This window comes from Oncorhynchus clarkii, chromosome 32 (assembly GCF_045791955.1).
Source record: "Oncorhynchus clarkii lewisi isolate Uvic-CL-2024 chromosome 32, UVic_Ocla_1.0, whole genome shotgun sequence".
Classification (NCBI taxonomy): domain Eukaryota; kingdom Metazoa; phylum Chordata; class Actinopteri; order Salmoniformes; family Salmonidae; genus Oncorhynchus; species Oncorhynchus clarkii.
Window position 1 is genome coordinate 5,520,976 of NC_092178.1, and position 20,874 is coordinate 5,541,849.

Below are 20,874 nucleotides of genomic sequence, written 5' to 3' on the forward strand. Positions count from 1 at the left end.
TCACCATGAAGGCCAATGAGGTGAAGAGGAAGCCCATCACCAGCCTGACGTAAGGTCCATGGCCCATCACCAGCCCGATACCCTGCCAGAACGACATGAGCTCTGACCGGGGGCGAGACGACTCTATAGAGAGAGAGGGAGAGACCGACAGAGACAGTTATAATATAAATAATAACCTAATAATAATGTGTTTCAACTTTAAGTCAGTGTTTTTTAATTTATGTATTCTTTATTTAACCAAGTCAGTTAAGGACAAATTCTTATTTACAATGACGGCCTAGGAACAGTGGGTTAACTGGCCTGGGAACAGTGGGTTAACTGGCCTGGGAACAGTGGGTTAACTGGCCTGGGAACAGTGGGTTAACTGGCCTGGGAACAGTGGGTTAACTGGTCTGGGAACAGTGGGTTAACTGGCCTGGGAACAGTGGGTTACCTGGCCTGGGAACAGTGGGTTAACTGGCCTGGGAACAGTGGGTTAACTGGCCTGGGAACAGTGGGTTAACTGGCCTGGGAACAGTGGGTTAACTGGCCTGGGAACAGTGGGTTAACTGGTCTAGGAACAGTGGGTTAACTGGTCTAGGAACAGTGGGTTAACTGGCCTGGGAACAGTGGGTTAACTGGCCTGGGAACAGTGGGTTAACTGGCCTGGGAACAGTGGGTTAACTGGCCTGGGAACAGTGGGTTAACTGGTCTAGGAACAGTGGGTTAACTGGTCTAGGAACAGTGGGTTAACTGCCTGTTCAGGGGCAGAACGACAGATTTTTACCTTGTCAGCTCGGGGATTCAATCCAGCAACCTTTCGGGTTACTGGCCCAATGCTCTAACCACCAGGCCACCCCGCAGCCTCTAACCACCAGGCCACCTCGCCGCCTCTAACCACCAGGCCACCCCGCCGCCTCTAACCACCAGGCCACCCCGCAGCCTCTAACCACCAGGCCACCCCGCCGCCTCTAACCACCAGGCCACCCCGCAGCCTCTAACCACCAGGCCACCCCGCCGCCTCTAACCACCAGGCCACCCCGCAGCCTCTAACCACCAGGCCACCCCGCAGCCTCTAACCACCAGGCCACCCCGCAGCCTCTAACCACCAGGCCACCCCGCAGCCTCTAACCACCAGGCCACCCCGCAGCCTCTAACCACCAGGCCACCCCGCAGCCTCTAACCACCAGGCCACCCCGCAGCCTCTAACCACCAGGCCACCCCGCAGCCTCTAACCACCAGGCCACCCCGCAGCCTCTAACCACCAGGCCACCCCGCAGCCTCTAACCACCAGGCCACCCCGCAGCCTCTAACCACCAGGCCACCCCGCAGCCTCTAACCACCAGGCCACCCCGCAGCCTCTAACCACCAGGCCACCCCGCAGCCTCTAACCACCAGGCCACCCCGCAGCCTCTAACCACTAGGCCACCTGCTGCACCTTAGAGTACGTTTCCTAGTAAACCCTCAGATCAGCTGTTAGAGCATCAAGCCACCAGGGCCCATAGTGATACGAGACAGAAACGGCGTACTGCATCAGCACCACACTGCAGAGCTCAATTTAAAAAAAATCCACATTATCCAATAGGTACATTGAAATGAATGACCCAAAGTGAACCCATAATACCGCTGAAATATCAACAGGGATGTGTTGAGTTGAGGGATGGTAGATTTTAAAAAAACAAAATGGTGATCCTGCCTTTTTACCTTTCTTCTCCTTGACTCCGAAGAACAGCACCACGGCACAGAGAACGTAGATGGAACAGATGGCGCCGGAAGCTATCATGTAGGCTGTTTTCTGTGATCGAGGAGAGAGAGAGACAACAGGGTCAGTAGACTATAGTAACCTACGACAGTACGTCTGGTATAACGAACATATAGCAGAACACACACTGGCTTTATCGTATAGTGTAAAATGATCTGGATTTGTGAGCTCAAGTCATCTTCATGAAGATACAAGTATGTAGACGAGATGGGAGGCTAGGGTTAGGCTACGGTCTGTCGGTGTACCGTCTGGTCCAGGGTGATACCGGGAGAGACGGCCGTGGTGTTAACTTCCTGTCCCAGCAGCAGGGAGGAGTTCAGGCCCTCTGTTGTTACATTGTCGCCGGGGGCTACGGGGATACAGGGGGGGTTGGCCATGCCCACAATCTGACCCTGGACGGCTGTGCCAATCACAGTACCCAGAACCTCCACCGTCATTCCTGATTGGGACGAGAGGAGCATACAGATGACACAAACCAACCAATGATCAGCTTTCAATTTTGTCCCCCAAAAAAACTAAACAAAAAAAATGTAACTTAGTTGGTAGAGCGCGGTGCCTGTAAAAACGCCAGGATAGTGGGCTTCATTCCCGGAACCACCCATAACGTAAAAATCGATGCATGCATGGCTTAAGTCGCTTTAGATGAAATAATATTCTAAAACGGCATATATTAAATGTTTATACTGTGTATTATTGACTAAGTTGATTGGGTCCTAATATCCAAATGCACAGACTAAGTTACCAACGACAAACACCACTATCGATAATTCAATGCAGTACTGGTTGATGTCGATATGAGCAAGGCGTATCGTAACAGTTTATCCTAGCTGTTAAACAACCCCCACCCCCCCCCCCCCCCCCACACACACACACACACACACACACACACACACACACGTTCCTCTAGGGACAACTCTCGGACTCAACTTAACATACTGAATAGCCTGCCGATGGGGTTTGTCATCATAGTCACACTGGTTAGACAGGCTTAGGCTCCCAGAGGATTCACAACCAGTGGGCAACCAATAAACAGATGTCTAGCCTTCACAGAGCCTTAAAAATGAATGAACACAGCTGCAGTGTTATTTATGAACCTGATGATATAAATGCTGCTGATAATGGGAAACAGATTTTCCATATATCGGTGCCCATCACTACTACCTAGTATGAAGTACACTATTTGGTCATGTATACTAAGTAGTGTCTAGGTAGTGAGTGAGGTAAGTGTCCATGCATGAGGGGACTTACTGTAAGCAGTGGCAGAGTCCCTCTCCTTCTGATCTTCACTGATGAACATGGTGAGAGCCGAGTAGGGCACATGGAAACACTGGAGAGAGACACAGAGAGACAGAGAGAGACACAGAGAGAGACAGACAGTGACAGAGAGACAGACAGAGAGAGATGCGACATTAACATGAATCCTAATTATTATTTAAAAAAATTACTGATTGTATTGTTCTATACATCTGGTCCAGCTCTTGTAGGCCGTCTGGTGTGTGTGTGTGAATGTCTCCAACCGCTGCTCTACCAGTATGGTGTTGTAGCCAGTAGACTACAGTACTCACTGTCTGAAGGGTCTGGAAGAGGCAGTAGAAGACCAGGTACCAGATGACCTTTCCATTCTCAATCACAGGAACATACCAGATGAGGAAGTAACTGACCACGGCTAGAGGAGTGGAGAACAGGATCCTACAGGGATGGAGAGACAACAGAGGTCAAGTCAGTCGGAGTCTCACATCGTCACAGAGCAGTAACCAGTGTGTTCCCGAGGACAGCCATTATCTAACAATGAATTAGCTGTAGCGCTCACAGTGGGTCAACAGCATTCAGCCTCTGGGTTAGTAAATAAACCATTGCCTCAGCAATTAGGTCTCTCGAAGGATTCACTAAAGCCAAGCGAGGATTACAGAGCAAAAAATCTGCATCCAAGAAGTGTGATACCAAGTGTTGGACGCCTCATTCTTCTGGAAGCAAAAATGCACCTCGATGAGAACGGGTCCATTTCAATAGTCTAGAAGCACGTCCCCTCGTCCCGTCTCCTCCATTAGAACTGATATAGGCCTAGCTTTAAGAATGGGTCCGTTTCAATAGTCTAGAGACTATTCACCTCCTTCACTTCCACTGATCTGATATAGGAGACAAGGACAGACAAGGAGAGGAAGCCATGTCAGACTTCTGAACTGCACCTAATTCTGTCTGTTATTCCCCACTAGTACACAAGGGGGCGGCAGGTAGCCTAGTGGTTAGATCGAAGGTTACTGGATCGAATCCCTGAGCTGACAAGGTAAAAATCTGTCCTTCTGCCCCTGAACAAGGCAGTTAACCCACTGTTCCTAGACCAGTTAACCCACTGTTCCTAGACCAGTTAACCCACTGTTCCTAGACCAGTTAACTCACTGTTCCTAGACCAGTTAACTCACTGTTCCTAGACCAGTTAACCCACTGTTCCTAGACCAGTTAACCCACTGTTCCTAGACCAGTTAACCCACTGTTCCTAGACCAGTTAACCCTCTGTTCCTAGACCAGTTAACCCTCTATTCCTAGACCAGTTAACCCACTGTTCCTAGACCAGTTAACCCACTGTTCCTAGACCAGTTAACCCACTGTTCCTAGACCAGTTAACCCACTGTTCCTAGACCAGTTAACCCACTGTTCCTAGACCAGTTAACCCACTGTTCCTAGACCAGTTAACCCACTGTTCCTAGACCAGTTAACCCACTGTTCCTAGACCAGTTAACCCACTGTTCCTAGACCAGTTAACCCACTGTTCCTAGACCAGTTAACCCACTGTTCCTAGACCAGTTAACCCACTGTTCCTAGACCAGTTAACCCACTGTTCCTAGACAGTCATTGTAAAATAACTATTTGTTCTCAACCGACTTGCCTCGTTAAAATAAAAGCTTACATTTAAATAAATAAAAAAAAACGAGGGGAAGGCATTCCTACAGGTCTTTAGAAACCATCAGCTGTCACTCAACTCCGTTCTTCACCGCTGCCAGAGATGCATTCTCACTGTAAACGTCATGTGTTATGAAAGGGCTGTGTGAGAAGTGTGTCAGACATAAATTAGGAGATGTTCCTATATTCTCCCTGGACACACCCTTCTACATTCTCCCTCACTTTCCGTCTCATGTCCACTCAGATACTCCCCTACACCCCCCCCCCCCCCCCCCCCGTGCTATAGACAGATCCTCAGATACTCCCCTACAGATACTCCCCTACACCAACCCCCCCCCCCCCCCTCTTCTCTCGTGCTACAGACAGATCCTCAGATACTCCCCTACACCAACCCCCCCCCCCTTCCCCTCCCCCTCTCCTCTCGTGCTATAGACAGATCCTCAGATACTCCCCTACACCAACCCCCCCCCTTCCCCCCCTCTTCTCTCGTGCTATAGACAGATCCTCAGATGCCCCTACACCAACCCCCCCCCCCCCTTCCCCTGCCCCTCCTCCTCTTCTCCCGTGCTACAGACAGATCCTCCTACACCAACCCCCCCCTCTTCTCTCGTGCTACAGACAGATCCTCAGACACTCCCCTACACCAACCCCCCCCCCCCCCCCCCCCCCGTGCTATAGACAGATCCTCAGACACTCTTCTTCCTTCTTCCTCCCCGGGCCACACTTTCCCTTGGCACTCCAGACCACGGTGATGTCATCCCTGAGTAATGCGTCACTCAGTGAGAACGGAGGAATGTCTGTGTGTAACTTCCTGTCCCAGTTATGGACTTCCTGTGGCCTGATCGACACGCTCCAACAGAACAAGAGAGAGGGGGCGTGGAGTGTGTGTGTATACATCTGTCCAATGGAGTTAGGTTTCCCCGAGCAGGAAGCGCTTGCATCATATCCGGTCATTGATTGGCTAAAGAGGATACGATGGAAGCCACGATCTCAAAATCGCCCACGGACAGGAAATCACACATGGGAACACAATACGCCATCATGTACAACCTCCCCAGTGTCGATGACAACAGTCCGGCACGGCGGATTAGGACACCCCCAAAAATAAAACATTCCTTCAGAAGTAGATTTGTTTGGCTCCTTCAGGTTCAGCCTGTTGGAGATGCCCTAAGTGGGTGTACCAAAAACTCCCAAAAAATGTTTTCCTCGTCTTGTCTCCTTTTCTTCAAAATCAGCACTAATACATTTTTTTTCTTATTCCCTTTTAAACTGGTCAGGTGAAAAACACCAAAAAGTTGACATTGTTTTTAGTACATTGATTAATGCATTGTTGGGGGTTAGAGCAAGAAAGTGTGCATGTGACACTAAACCTGAACTTGGATTGGCTCAAACTTATTTTGGGACCTACTTTCACATCCACAGAGTTGTCTCCTAAAAGCACTGGGCAGGTGGCAGCTGCCTTTCCTAATGGGACCTAGTGGTCACCAATTAAATCGAATTATATTTGTCACATGCGTCAACTACAACAGACCTTACAGTGAAATGCTTCCTTAAAAAGCCTTTACCCAACAATAGCTAGGCTATATACAGGGGGGGTACCGGTACAGAGTCAATGTGGAGACTATATACAGGGGGTACCGGTACAGAGTCAATGTGGAGGCTATATACAGGGGGTACCGGTACAGAGTCAATGTGGAGGCTATATACAGGGGGTACCGGTACAGAGTCAATGTGGAGGCTATATACAGGGGGTACCGGTACAGAGTCAATGTGGAGGCTATATACAGGGGGTACTGGTACAGAGTCAATGTGGAGGCTATATACAGGGTGTTACGGTACAGAGTCAATGTGGAGGTTATATACAGGGGGGGTACCGGTACAGAGTCAATGTGGAGGCTATATACAGGGGGTACCGGTACAGAGTCAATGTGGAGGCTATATACAGGGTGTTACGGTACAGAGTCAATGTGGAGGCTATATACAGGGTGTTACGGTACAGAGTCAATGTGGAGGCTATATACAGGGTGTTACGGTACAGAGTCAATGTGGAGGCTATATACAGGGGGTACCGGTACAGAGTCAATGTGGAGGCTATATACAGGGTGTTACGGTACAGAGTCAATGTGGAGGCTATATACAGGGTGTTACGGTACAGAGTCAATGTGGAGGCTATATACAGGGGGTACCGGTACAGAGTCAATGTGGAGGCTATATACAGGGGGTACCGGTACAGAGTCAATGTGGAGGCTATATACAGGGGGTACCGGTACAGAGTCAATGTGGAGGCTATATACAGGGGGTACCGGTACAGAGTCAATGTGGAGGCTATATACAGGGTGTTACGGTACAGAGTCAATGTGGAGGCTATATACAGGGGGTACCGGTACAGAGTCAATGTGGAGGCTATATACAGGGTGTTACGGTACAGAGTCAATGTGGAGGCTATATACAGGGGGTACCGGTACAGAGTCAATGTGGAGACTATATACAGGGGGTACCGGTACAGAGTCAATGTGGAGGCTATATACAGGGGGTACCGGTATAGAGTCAATGTGGAGGCTATATACAGGGTATTACGGTACAGAGTCAATGTGGAGGCTATATACAGGGGGTACCGGTACAGAGTCAATGTGGAGGCTATATACATGGGGTACCGGTACAGAGTCAATGTGGAGGCTATATACAGGGGGTACCGGTACAGAGTCAATGTGGAGGCTATATACAGGGGGTACCGGTACAGAGTCAATGTGGAGGCTATATACAGGGGGTACCGGTACAGAGTCAATGTGGAGGCTATATACAGGGGGTACCGGTACAGAGTCAATGTGGAGGCTATATACAGGGGGTACCGGTACAGAGTCAATGTGGAGGCTATATACAGGGGGTACTGGTACAGAGTCAATGTGGAGGCTATATACAGGGTGTTACGGTACAGAGTCAATGTGGAGGTTATATACAGGGGGGGTACCGGTACAGAGTCAATGTGGAGGCTATATACAGGGGGTACCGGTACAGAGTCAATGTGGAGGCTATATACAGGGTGTTACGGTACAGAGTCAATGTGGAGGCTATATACAGGGTGTTACGGTACAGAGTCAATGTGGAGGCTATATACAGGGTGTTACGGTACAGAGTCAATGTGGAGGCTATATACAGGGGGTACCGGTACAGAGTCAATGTGGAGGCTATATACAGGGTGTTACGGTACAGAGTCAATGTGGAGGCTATATACAGGGTGTTACGGTACAGAGTCAATGTGGAGGCTATATACAGGGGGTACCGGTACAGAGTCAATGTGGAGGCTATATACAGGGGGTACCGGTACAGAGTCAATGTGGAGGCTATATACAGGGGGTACCGGTACAGAGTCAATGTGGAGGCTATATACAGGGGGTACCGGTACAGAGTCAATGTGGAGGCTATATACAGGGTGTTACGGTACAGAGTCAATGTGGAGGCTATATACAGGGGGTACCGGTACAGAGTCAATGTGGAGGCTATATACAGGGTGTTACGGTACAGAGTCAATGTGGAGGCTATATACAGGGGGTACCGGTACAGAGTCAATGTGGAGACTATATACAGGGGGTACCGGTACAGAGTCAATGTGGAGGCTATATACAGGGGGTACCGGTATAGAGTCAATGTGGAGGCTATATACAGGGTATTACGGTACAGAGTCAATGTGGAGGCTATATACAGGGGGTACCGGTACAGAGTCAATGTGGAGGCTATATACATGGGGTACCGGTACAGAGTCAATGTGGAGGCTATATACAGGGGGTACCGGTACAGAGTCAATGTGGAGGCTATATACAGGGGGTACCGGTACAGAGTCAATGTGGAGGCTATATACAGGGGGTACCGGTACAGAGTCAATGTGGAGGCTATATACAGGGGGTACCGGTACAGAGTCAATGTGGAGGCTATATACAGGGTGTTACGGTACAGAGTCAATGTGGAGGCTATATACAGGGGGTACCGGTACAGAGTCAATGTGGAGGCTATATACAGGGGGTACCGGTACAGAGTCAATGTGGAGGCTATATACAGGGGGTACCGGTATAGAGTCAATGTGGAGGCTATATACAGGGTATTACGGTACAGAGTCAATGTGGAGGCTATATACAGGGGGTACCGGTACAGAGTCAATGTGGAGGCTATATACAGGGGGTACCGGTACAGAGTCAATGTGGAGGCTATATACAGGGTGTTACGGTACAGAGTCAATGTGGAGGCTATATACAGGGGGTACCGGTACAGAGTCAATGTGGAGGCTATATACAGGGGGTACCGGTACAAAGTCAATGTGGAGGCTATATACAGGGGGTACCGGTACAGAGTCAATGTGGAGGCTATATACAGGGGGTACCGGTACAAAGTCAATGTGGAGGCTATATACAGGGGGTACCGGTACAGAGTCAATGTGGAGGCTATATACAGGGGGTACCGGTACAGAGTCAATGTGGAGGCTATATACAGGGTGTACCGTACAGAGTCAATGTGGAGGCTATATACAGGGTGTACCGTACAGAGTCAATGTGGAGGCTATATACAGGGGGTACCGGTACAGAGTCAATGTGGAGGCTATATACAGGGGGTACCGGTACAGAGTCAATGTGGAGGCTATATACAGGGGGTACCGGTACAGAGTCAATGTGGAGGCTATATACAGGGGGTACCGGTACAGAGTCAATGTGGAGGCTATATACAGGGTGTTACGGTACAGAGTCAATGTGGAGGCTATATACAGGGGGTACCGGTACAGAGTCAATGTGGAGGCTATATACAGGGGGTACCGGTACAGAGTCAATGTGGAGGCTATATACAGGGGGTACCGGTATAGAGTCAATGTGGAGGCTATATACAGGGTATTACGGTACAGAGTCAATGTGGAGGCTATATACAGGGGGTACCGGTACAGAGTCAATGTGGAGGCTATATACAGGGGGTACCGGTACAGAGTCAATGTGGAGGCTATATACAGGGTGTTACGGTACAGAGTCAATGTGGAGGCTATATACAGGGGGTACCGGTACAGAGTCAATGTGGAGGCTATATACAGGGGGTACCGGTACAAAGTCAATGTGGAGGCTATATACAGGGGGTACCGGTACAGAGTCAATGTGGAGGCTATATACAGGGGGTACCGGTACAAAGTCAATGTGGAGGCTATATACAGGGGGTACCGGTACAGAGTCAATGTGGAGGCTATATACAGGGGGTACCGGTACAGAGTCAATGTGGAGGCTATATACAGGGTGTACCGTACAGAGTCAATGTGGAGGCTATATACAGGGTGTACCGTACAGAGTCAATGTGGAGGCTATATACAGGGTGTACCGTACAGAGTCAATGTGGAGGCTATATACAGGGGGTACCGGTACAGAGTCAATGTGGAGGCTATATACAGGGGGTACTGGTACAGAGTCAATGTGGAGGCTATATACAGGGGGTACCGGTACAGAGTCAGTTTTTCAGATCAGTACCTGGGAATGGATAAAATACCCAAGAGAGGAAGGTACTTAAGACAACAGACGCAGCCACCCATAATGGGTACAGTACAGGACTGGTGAAGAGAGAGTGAGTGAGAGTACACCCCACCAACACATGCGTGTTATGTGATTAGTGGCAGGGGCGGGCGGGGGGGGGGATTGTTGTGAAAATGATACATGAGAGGGAGTGTGTGTCAGGTTGGTGTTGTCTCTGGGACACAGAGCAGATGGTGGTTTACATTTAGGGAGTGGCGTGACCACAACCCACCAGGAATGTACTTTACACAAATCCTCGCCGGGAGCCTGCGTTAGCCTTTCTCCGCTCTCTGTGCCACATCAAAGCAGCACTGGTTAAAAAAAAATCTCTTGGGAAGCCAACCCAGGAAAGAATGTGTTGTTTGGTGATAATTGCGTTGTTTGCTCTCTATAACCTGTTAGTTCATATGCCTTGACACTGATATATAATTTGCAAATAAATTCATAAAAAAAAATCCTACAATGTGATTTTCTGGATTTTTTTTTCTCATTTTGTCTGTCATAGTTGAAGTGTACCTATGATGAAAAGGCCTCTCTCATCTTTTTAAGTGGGAGAACTTGCACAATTGGTGGCTGACTAAATACTTTTTTGCCCCACTGTAGGACTAAAGGCTGAGACAATAAGAAGACACTGTGATATACAGGCCTAAAGGCTGAGACAATAAGAAGACACTGTGATATACAGGCCTAAAGGCTGAGACAATGAGAAGACACTGATATATATGACTAAAGACTGAGACAATGAGAAGACACTGTGATATACAGTCCTAAAGGACGAGACAATGAGAAGACACCACAGAATAAATTCAACCAAACCTTTGTTTCATTACAAAACCGTTAGAGCAACATTTGTCCTGTGAAGTCCACAAAATATATTGTAACTAACGGTTATACGACCAAGCACGTTAAAATGTTTTCCACATTTCTTTCAGACTATAAAACGACTTTATTTAGAACCATGGAGCGTTACCACAAGTCGTTCCGTCTCCACGTCTTCCAACATCTGAAATCAACTAAAAAGAAACCAACAACTATTTCAGTCCAATCAACGTAAACTAAATAGGATGTGGCTGTCGATGGTACTGATTTCTCTGTGTGTGTGTGTGTGTGTGTGTGTGTGTGTGTAAAACATGTTAACTCACCCAGAGTTAAACTTATTTAAAGTCAAGTAACTATTAGGAGATTGCTTAGCAACCACTTGTAGCGACATGCTAAATTGTAATTTAAAAAAAAAGGAATGGGTTAAACTCATTTTGAACAAAGCAGAGATGGTGATGATATGAAAACACAAGGACTTTTATGACCTGTAATGATGATAGCAGAGCAGATGCTTGGTTACATTCAGGGAGTGGTGTGACCAACCCACCAGTAATGTACATAAACGCCCCGTCAGGTGCCTGGTTCAGCCAATCTCTGTGCCACATCAAAGGAGCAGTGCTGCGTGGGTAATATCACCGGGGAAGCCAAGCCAGGAAAAAAAAAAAAAATGCCATTTCACAACCGGTGTGATGTGATAATTGTGACGTTTGTTCTGTAACCTGTTAGTTCATATGCCTTGACACTGATATATAGGGACTAAAAGGCTGAGACAATGAGATGACACTGTGATATATAGGGACTAAAAGGCTGAGACAATGAGAAGACTCTGATATATTAGGGACTAAAAGGCTGAGACAATGAGAAGACACCGTGATATATAGGACTAAAAGGCTGAGACAATGATATATAGCACTAAAAGGCTGAGACAATGAGAAGACACTGTGATATATAGGGACTAAAAGGCTGAGACAATGAGAAGACACTGTGATATATAGGGACTAAAAGGCTGAGACAATGAGAAGACACTGTGATATATAGGACTAAAAGGCTGAGACAATGATATATAGCACTAAAAGGCTGAGACAATGAGAAGACACTGATATATAGGGACTAAAAGGCGGAGACAATGAGAAGACACTGATATATAGGGACTAAAAGGGTGAGACAATGAGAAGACACTGATATATAGGGACTAAAAGGCTGAGACAATGAGAAGACACTGTGATATATAGGACTAAAAGGCTGAGACAATGATATATAGCACTAAAAGGCTGAGACAATGAGAAGACACTGTGATATATAGGGACTAAAAGGCGGAGACAATGAGAAGACACTGTGATATATAGGGACTAAAAGGGTGAGACAATGAGAAGACTCTGATATATTAGGGACTAAAAGGCTGAGACAATGAGAAGACACCGTGATATATAGGACTAAAAGGCTGAGACAATGAGAAGACACCGTGATATATAGGACTAAAAGGCTGAGACAATGATATATAGCACTAAAAGGCTGAGACAATGAGAAGACACTGTGATATATAGGGACTAAAAGGCGGAGACAATGAGAAGACACTGTGATATATAGGGACTAAAAGGGTGAGACAATGAGAAGACACTGATATATAGGGACTAAAAGGCTGAGACAATGAAAAGACACCGTGATATATAGGGACTAAAAGGCTGAGACAATGAGAAGACACTGATATATAGGGACTAAAAGGCTGAGACAATGAGAAGACACTGTGATATATAGGACTAAAGGCTGAGACAATGAGAAGACACTGTGATATATAGGGACTAAAAGGCTGAGAATGAGAAGACACTGATATATATGGACTAAAAGGCTGATACAATGAGAAGACACTGATATATAGGACTAAAGGCTGAGACAATGAGAAGACACTGATATATAGGACTAAAAGATGAGAAGACACTGTGATATATAGGACTAAAAGATGAGAAGACACTGTGATATATAGGACTAAAAGGCTGAGACAATGAGAAGACCGTGGCAGCAATCACTTGTAGCGACATGCTAATCATAATACAGGGAAAAAGGTTAAACTCATTTTGAATGAAGCAGAGAATGTTGATGTTTACATACAACTGCCATGTGGGTGAAGAGATCAACTTCTGGTCTACAAGAAATTAGTCATACCTATTCTCAGTAACTATTAGTGTACATACACAATTATTAGATTGATTAAATGTCAAAATCCTTTCTACTAAACATAGCTGTCAGGATAAGTGGACATATGGCTTCTGAAAGCTTAAAATGGGTCATCTCAGTAAAACCAGACTGGAATTCCTGGTAATGTTGACAACAATCAAGATGTTGAAGTCACCGAGTTGTGAAACCCGAGACTCTTAAACAGTGCTGAAATCAGTAAACTAAGAAGACCGGCGTGCTCTTTGACACAGCAGTCAAGGGCGTGTTATTAAAACCTATTATTAGGTGTTAGGAAATGTATAAAATCTGAACTAAATGTATAGGCTGTGTATAAAGCTATGGGCTACTACTCCTATAGTAAAAATCTAGACGTGGAACGCTCTGGGAAGCATTCGCTCGGCCTCGTCGTTCAGTCGCAGCCTTACACTGGAACTCTGACCGGGCTTCGTGCCTTCAGCTCTTTTCCATGTCTCTTGAACTGCAGTAACACCTTCAGATTCCTCAGCTTCCCTTTAAAAAATGCTACACAGACGCCTCTTATTGGTCCAGCCCACAACACACCACCAGTTTCAGCCAATCAGAGCACCCCTACACTCCCCCCTCCTAAAAAATAAAAAAAAACACTGAAGCGTAGAGCGCGCCACTCCCCCCGCTTTCCCTCTTCCTCCCAGCCCCTAGATCACATCTCCTCTAGATCCACATCTGTTCTGAACCAAAACACTCGATTGACTATATTAGTCACTCATCTACCCTCAAAACATAGCTAGCCCCCCCCCCCCTCCTCTCCTCTCCTCCCAGTTAAAGTATGAGACAGATCCTCTCAACAACTAGCAAGGGTCTAACCCGTCAGACTGAACTTCAATCTTCCTCCTTCTTTCCCCTCAGATTAGTTTAGAAAAAGAATGCCAGAGAGAGAGAGAGAGATGAAGGAAACAGATTTGATCAAGCTGCATCCTGCCCAACCAGAGTCACTGAATTCCACTGCATCTTTTAAAAATCGGTCTACATGACTCCGGTTCCTCGGAGGATTCAACGTCTCAGACAGAACCCCCGGGACCAGGGGGTTACACACCTGTTGCTTACCCCTGCATGTGTGCAGTGGTGTCTAAAAACACTATTTTGCTCAAAATGTGTGAACTTTACTGCATTTATAGTAGGAATATCGCTTTACAATAATATATATATATATATATATATATATAGATAACTAAAAGGACGTAGCACTTGTGTCCATCTGCCCCACCCCCATCCTGCACTGATGCAAGTGGACTAGTCAGCATTGGGAAAGAATTAGTCACCCAGCCACCCCAACCCCCTCCCATCCATCCCGCTCAAGGCGCTTCAGGTTCCCTAATTGGGCCTTCTCCCAAATGGCACCCAATCCATCCCTCTGGTCAATATGCACTATTATAGAACGTGGGTTTCCATTTGGGACTAAGCCTATAGGAGGTACAGAGAGACACCTGGTGTTCTGGAACATCCTCTGAAAGGTTCCAGAATGCTACATGACCTACCAGAGACACCTGGTGTTCTGGAACATCCTCTGAAAGGTTCCAGAATGCTACATGACCTACCAGAGACACCTGGTGTTCTGGAACATCCTCTGAAAGGTTCCAGAATGCTACATGACCTACCAGAGACACCTGGTGTTCTGGAACATCCTCTGAAAGGTTCCAGAATCCTACATGACCTACCAGAGACACCTGGTGTTTTGGAACATCCTCTGAAAGGTTCCAGAATCCTACATGACCTACCAGAGACACCTGGTGTTCTGGAACATCCTCTGAAAGGTTCCAGAACGCTACATGACCTACCAGAGACACCTGGTGTTCTGGAACATCCTCTGAAAGGTTCCAGAATGCTACATGACCTACCAGAGACACCTGGTGTTCTGCAACATCCTCTGAAAGGTTCCAGAATGCTACATGACCTACCAGAGGCACTGACAGACTGAGACTGTACCTCGCTCACAGAGGGCCTTTGACTGGAATCAGACCTGCCTGTCCGTTAGGGAATGAGGACCTCTCGGTGTAGGCCAGAGTGTATGAGGGAAGGTGCAGGAATATAGATGACCCACTAAGGCCACAATCTAAAACTTTATTACAAGTGATTTTGGTTCAAATCTCCTACTTTTCAGAATGAAATGTCACCAAAAGCCCCACCTTCTCAGCTCACTGGTCACCATAGCAGCACCCACCCGTAGCACGTGCTCCAGCAGGTATATCTCACTGGTCACACCCAAAGCCAATTCCTCTTTTGGCTGCCTTTCCTTCCAGTTCTCTGCTGCCAATGACTGGAACGAACTACAAAAATCAATGAAGCTGGAGACCCATATCTCCTGCACTAAATTTAAGCACCAGCTGTCAGAGCAGCTCACAGATCACAGCAACCTGTACATAGCCCATCTGTAAACAGCCCATCCAACTACCTCACCCCCATAGTGTATTTATTTATTTATTTATCTTGCTCCTTTGCACCCCAGTATCTCGACTTGCACATTCATCTTCTGCACATCTTCCCCTCCAGTCTCTATCACTCCAGTGTTTAATTGCTATATTATAATTACTTCACCACCATGGACTATTTATTGCCTTACCTCCCTTATCTTACCTCATTTGCACTCACTGTATATATATATACCTTTCTTTTTGTTCTACTGTATTATTGACTACATGTTTGTTTATTCCGTGTGTAACTCTGTGTTGTTGTTGGTGTCGCACTGCTTTGCTTTATCTTGGCCAGGTCGCAGTTGTAAATGAGGACTTGTTCTCAACTAGTATCCCTGGTTAAATAAAGGGTTAGGGTTATATATATAAATACCTGGTTAAATAAAGGGTTATATATATAAATACCTGGTTAAATAAAGGGTTAGGGTTATATATATAAATACCTGGTTAAATAAAGGGTTATATATATAAATACCTGGTTAAATAAAGGGTTATATATATAAATACCTGGTTAAATAAAGGGATATATATATAAATACCTGGTTAAATAAAGGGTTATATATATATAAATACCTGGTTAAATAAAGGGTTATATATATATATAAATACCTGGATAAATAAAGGGTTATATATATAAATACCTGGTTAAATAAAGGGTTATATATATAAATACCTGGTTAAATAAAGGGTTAGGGTTATATATATAAATACCTGGTTAAATAAAGGGTTATATATATAAATACCTGGTTAAATAAAGGGTTATATATATAAATACCTGGTTAAATAAAGGGTTATATATATAAATACCTGGTTAAATAAAGGGTTATATATATAAATACCTGGTTAAATAAAGGGTTATATATATAAATACCTGGTTAAATAAAGGGTTATATATATAAATACCTGGTTAAATAAAGGGTTATATATATAAATACCTGGTTAAATAAAGGGTTATATATATAAATACCTGGTTAAATAAAGGGTTATATATATAAATACCTGGTTAAATAAAGGGTTATATATATAAATACCTGGTTAAATAAAGGGTTATATATATAAATACCTGGTTAAATAAAGGGTTATATATATTAATACCTGGTTAAATAAAGGGTTAAATATATAAATACCTGGTTAAATAAAGGGTAATATATATAAATACCTGGTTAAATAAAGGGTTATATATATAAATACCTGGTTAAATAAAGGGTTATATATATAAATACCTGGTTAAATAAAGGGTTATATATATAAATACCTGGTTAAATAAAGGGTTATATATATAAATACCTGGTTAAATAAAGGGTTATATATATAAATACCTGGTTAAATAAAGGGTTAGGGTTATATATATAAATACCTGGTTAAATAAAGGGTTATATATATAAATACCTGGTTAAATAAAGGGTTAGGGTTATATATATATAAATACCTGGTTAAATAAAGGTGAAATAAATACATAAAAAAAATACACAGAATGTTCTTAACTGACTCGTTAAATTAAAAGGTAACATTAAAACAAATGTAAAAAAAGACTATGAGAGTCGAAATGTAGCTCAGCTGCATCCTGTTTCCATTGATCATCCTTGATGTTTCTACAACTTGATCGGAGTCCACCTGTGGTAAATTCAACTGATTGGACATGATTTGGAAAGGCACACACACACCTGTCTATATAAAAAGGTCCCACAGTTGACAGTTTTATGTCAGAGCGAAAACCAAGCAATGAGGTCTAAGGAACTGTCCATAGAGCTCAGAGATAGGTTTGTGTCGAGGTACAGATCTGGTGAAGGGTACCAAAAGCTTTTCTGCACCATTGAAGATTCCCATAATCCTTAAATGGAAGAGGTTTGGAACCACCAAGACTCATCCTAGAGCTGGCCGCCCAGCAGGGACTGGGAGACTAGTATCGAGGCAAAGATTAACGGAGCAAAGTACAGAGCGATCCTTGATGAAAACCTACTCCAGAGCCCTCAGGACCACAGACTCAGGTGAAGGTTCACCTTCCAACAGGACAACAACCATAAGCACACAGCCTAGACAATGCAGGAGTGGCTTCAGGACAAGTCCTTGAGTGGCCCAGCCAGAGCCTGGACTTGAACCCGATGGAACATCTCTGGAGAGACCTGAAAAGAGCTGTGCGGCGACCCTCCCCATCCAGCAACCCTCCCCATCCAGTAACCCTCCCCATCCAGCAACCCTCCCCATCCAGCAACCCTCCCCATCCAACTTGACAAAGCTTGAGAGGAACTCCAAATACAGCTGTGCCAAGCTTGTAGCGTCAAACCCAAGAAGACTCAAATCTATAGTCCCTGCCAAAATGTGCTTCAACAAAGTACTGAGTAAAAAGGTCTGAATACTTCAGCAAACATTTCTATAAATATATGTTTTGGATGTCATTATGGGGTATTGTGTATAGATTGATGAGGGAACAAATGTTAATTAAATTTAGAATAAGGCTGTAACGTAACAAAATGTGGAAAAAGTCAAGGGGTCTGAATACTTTCCGACGGCACAGTATATCCCAGAAGACGGAGACGCAAAACTCGGCCCTTTTAAAAAGGTTTAAAGAAGAAGCATAAGGAGGCATGTATGAAGGCTGTGTAGATTCACCAAGACCATGTCAAGGAACTCTGTGGGAACTGCAAGGCAAGCAGAAACCTCTGTACTACCTTTGTTAAATAAAAGCCTGACTGCTTGTCGTTTGAAGATGTTTTTTTTTTTTGTCTTCATTTTAGCCCTACAGGAAATGTGGCTTATGTTTCAGAGAATGTTTGAAGAAATCTTCACAGAAAGTAATGTGTGGCGTGTGTGTGTGTGTGTGTGCTCTGAGCAGTAGACAACTGCAGTAACCCTTTCAGAGCTGCAGCTGAAACCTTAATGAAGATGTACTCAAATCGTACCAGGAGGTACTTTCCCCAAAACATCAGACAGTTACAACACAGGTCATAGTGAATGCATGCCAAGAAATGGCCTAACCCGATCCACTTAGCACGCATTCACTACGGCCTAACCCGATCCACTTAGCACGCATTCACTACGGCCTAACCCTATATAGTGCACTACTTTTGACCAGGGCCGATAGGGCTCTGTTTTAATGTAGTATGTTGGAATAGGTGCCATTTGGGATACTTGAGTTTGAAGCACACTTGGCACACCAGTGGGGTTTCAAAATGACCGGGGGACCAATAGAGGGGAAAGGGCCAACACACACAGACATTCCAGCGAGATCTATTGCTAAATCGTCGTTGGTAAAAACGCAGACTATCACCCTTCTGGCTGTCACCAAGTATTCCCGACTCCCGACACTCCCTTACGCTTACACACATACATGTTGTTGCTGCATGGAACCTGTGAATAGTAACACTCCAAAAAAAGAAGACATCTTGTAAGGCAATGTGGATATTTAAAACCGTCTGTTAGCCTGATATCCATCTGCAAAATAGAGGTTGGCCTTTTAGTTACAGCAACAGATGCCACAACGAGGGAATTCTCAACCAAAACGGCTGAATTGGTGGGAAAGAACCTAGAGCCCACAGATGGGAGTTACGTACGCTTTCCTCGGTTCTTTCCTTCCTGACTACCATTCAGAGGGATGAAGTTCACAACCAAACAGGAAAAAAAAAGAGAAAACACATGAAGCTCTGGAAGGCAAAATTGTGACTGATTTGATATGAGAACCGGTAAAAATGGCCGTACCATGGCAGCATTCGTCCGAAGCGTGTCCAGGGAGAGCGGGAGACCATGAAGCCTATGATCGGGTCCGTCACAGCATCCCAGGCCCTCCCCACGAACAGGATGATCGACGCATAGAAGGGGTCCAACTTGAGGGAGGAGAGAGAGAGCAAGTTTAGAGATATGGATGAATGGTTAGAACTAAAAAGGACCAGGCTGGGAGACTTGATGGAAACAGGTCCAACTGAACTGACAGAGGTGGCTCATTTGAAGCATGAAGCGGCCATGTTCAACCTATTGAGTCAGTCCTGTGGGCTACTGAACGTTTTCCCGCATCATGCTACAGAATAACAGGAAACCACAAGATTACAAAAGACTATGTCTAGAGAGCCTAAGGAGATGACTCCATGAATCCTACCACCTGTTCAGGGAGGTTACACTTAAACGTGCACTATGCAGAAACCGCTTCACAATTTCCTGGTAGATAAAATTCAGACAATTTGCGTCACAACAAGCACGTTTAGAGAATCACTGTACCACCTAAACCGCTGTGAAATATAATTTTTCGTAACCAAAAATATTGTTGTTTAATTAAGCAGGTGTTCAAAACTTTACAAAAGTAAAAGACTCACAAAAAAAAAACAACTCAAGAACAGGAAGCATAGAAAGTGGACAGAACAGATCTATGACTTCTTAGAGACTTGTTTTCAGCAAGAATTACAGATCTATAACTCATATTTCTACGTGAATTTAGTCAGGTCTCCCCCACAAAAAAATTGCCTCTTCATCACTGATCTCAGCAGTCGGGGGAGTTGGACGCCATCTTGCCCTCAACATCAAAATTCTACATAAGCGCAGAGTGGAGTCAGTCTAGGCGACTGTTCTCCCCAGGCCAGAGGAGTCAGTCTACTCAACCTCCCAAGCTCTGGCTAAGCCTCAGTGAGCGCTTTGATCCAGTCAGGTCACAACCCACCACTGAGTTAATGACTTCAAAAAGAACTTAATCTGAGTCCCAAATGGCACCCTATTCTCTATATAGTGCACTACACCCCCGGGCCAGAGGAGCCAGCCTACACTCCCGGGCCAGAGGAACCAGCCTACACTCCCGGGCCAGAGGAACCAGCCTACACTCCCGGGCCAGAGGAACCAGCCTACACTCCCGGGCCAGAGGAACCAGCCTACACTCCCGGGCCAGAGGAACCAGCCTACAACCTCCGGGCCAGAGGAACCAGCCTACAACCCCCGGGCCAGAGGAGCCAGCCTACACCCCCGGGCCAGAGGAACCAGCCTACAACCCCCGGGCCAGAGGAACCAGCCTACAACCCCCGGGCCAGAGGAGCCAGCCTACAACCCCCGGGCCAGAGGAGCCAGCCTACACCCCCGGTTCAGAGGAGCCAGCCTACAACCTCCGGGCCAGAGGAACCAGCCTACAACCCCCGGGCCAGAGGAGCCAGCCTACAACCCCCGGGCCAGAGGAGCCAGCCTACACCCCCGGTTCAGAGGAGCCAGCCTACATACGGCAGGTAATCTAGGTGATACAGCACCGTTTCTAAATAAAGAAATGCTAGGAGCATATAATAGGCCAATATAAATT

At 45.7% G+C, this 20,874-nt stretch overlaps 1 protein-coding gene across 1 annotated transcript in view; it reads right to left on the bottom strand.

Moving 5' to 3' along the window:
* LOC139391834 (sodium-dependent lysophosphatidylcholine symporter 1-B-like) overlaps positions 1-20,874 on the bottom strand; it is a 43,374-nt gene that overhangs the window by 11,696 nt on the left and 10,804 nt on the right. Inside the window, exons 3-8 of the mRNA XM_071139421.1 lie at positions 19,305-19,429; positions 3,307-3,430; positions 2,990-3,068; positions 1,987-2,180; positions 1,684-1,774; positions 5-123 (exon numbers count right to left, since the gene is read on the bottom strand). Of these exons, the coding sequence (XP_070995522.1) occupies positions 5-123; positions 1,684-1,774; positions 1,987-2,180; positions 2,990-3,068; positions 3,307-3,430; positions 19,305-19,429 (732 nt within the window). The remainder of the gene's footprint in view (positions 1-4; positions 124-1,683; positions 1,775-1,986; positions 2,181-2,989; positions 3,069-3,306; positions 3,431-19,304; positions 19,430-20,874) is intronic.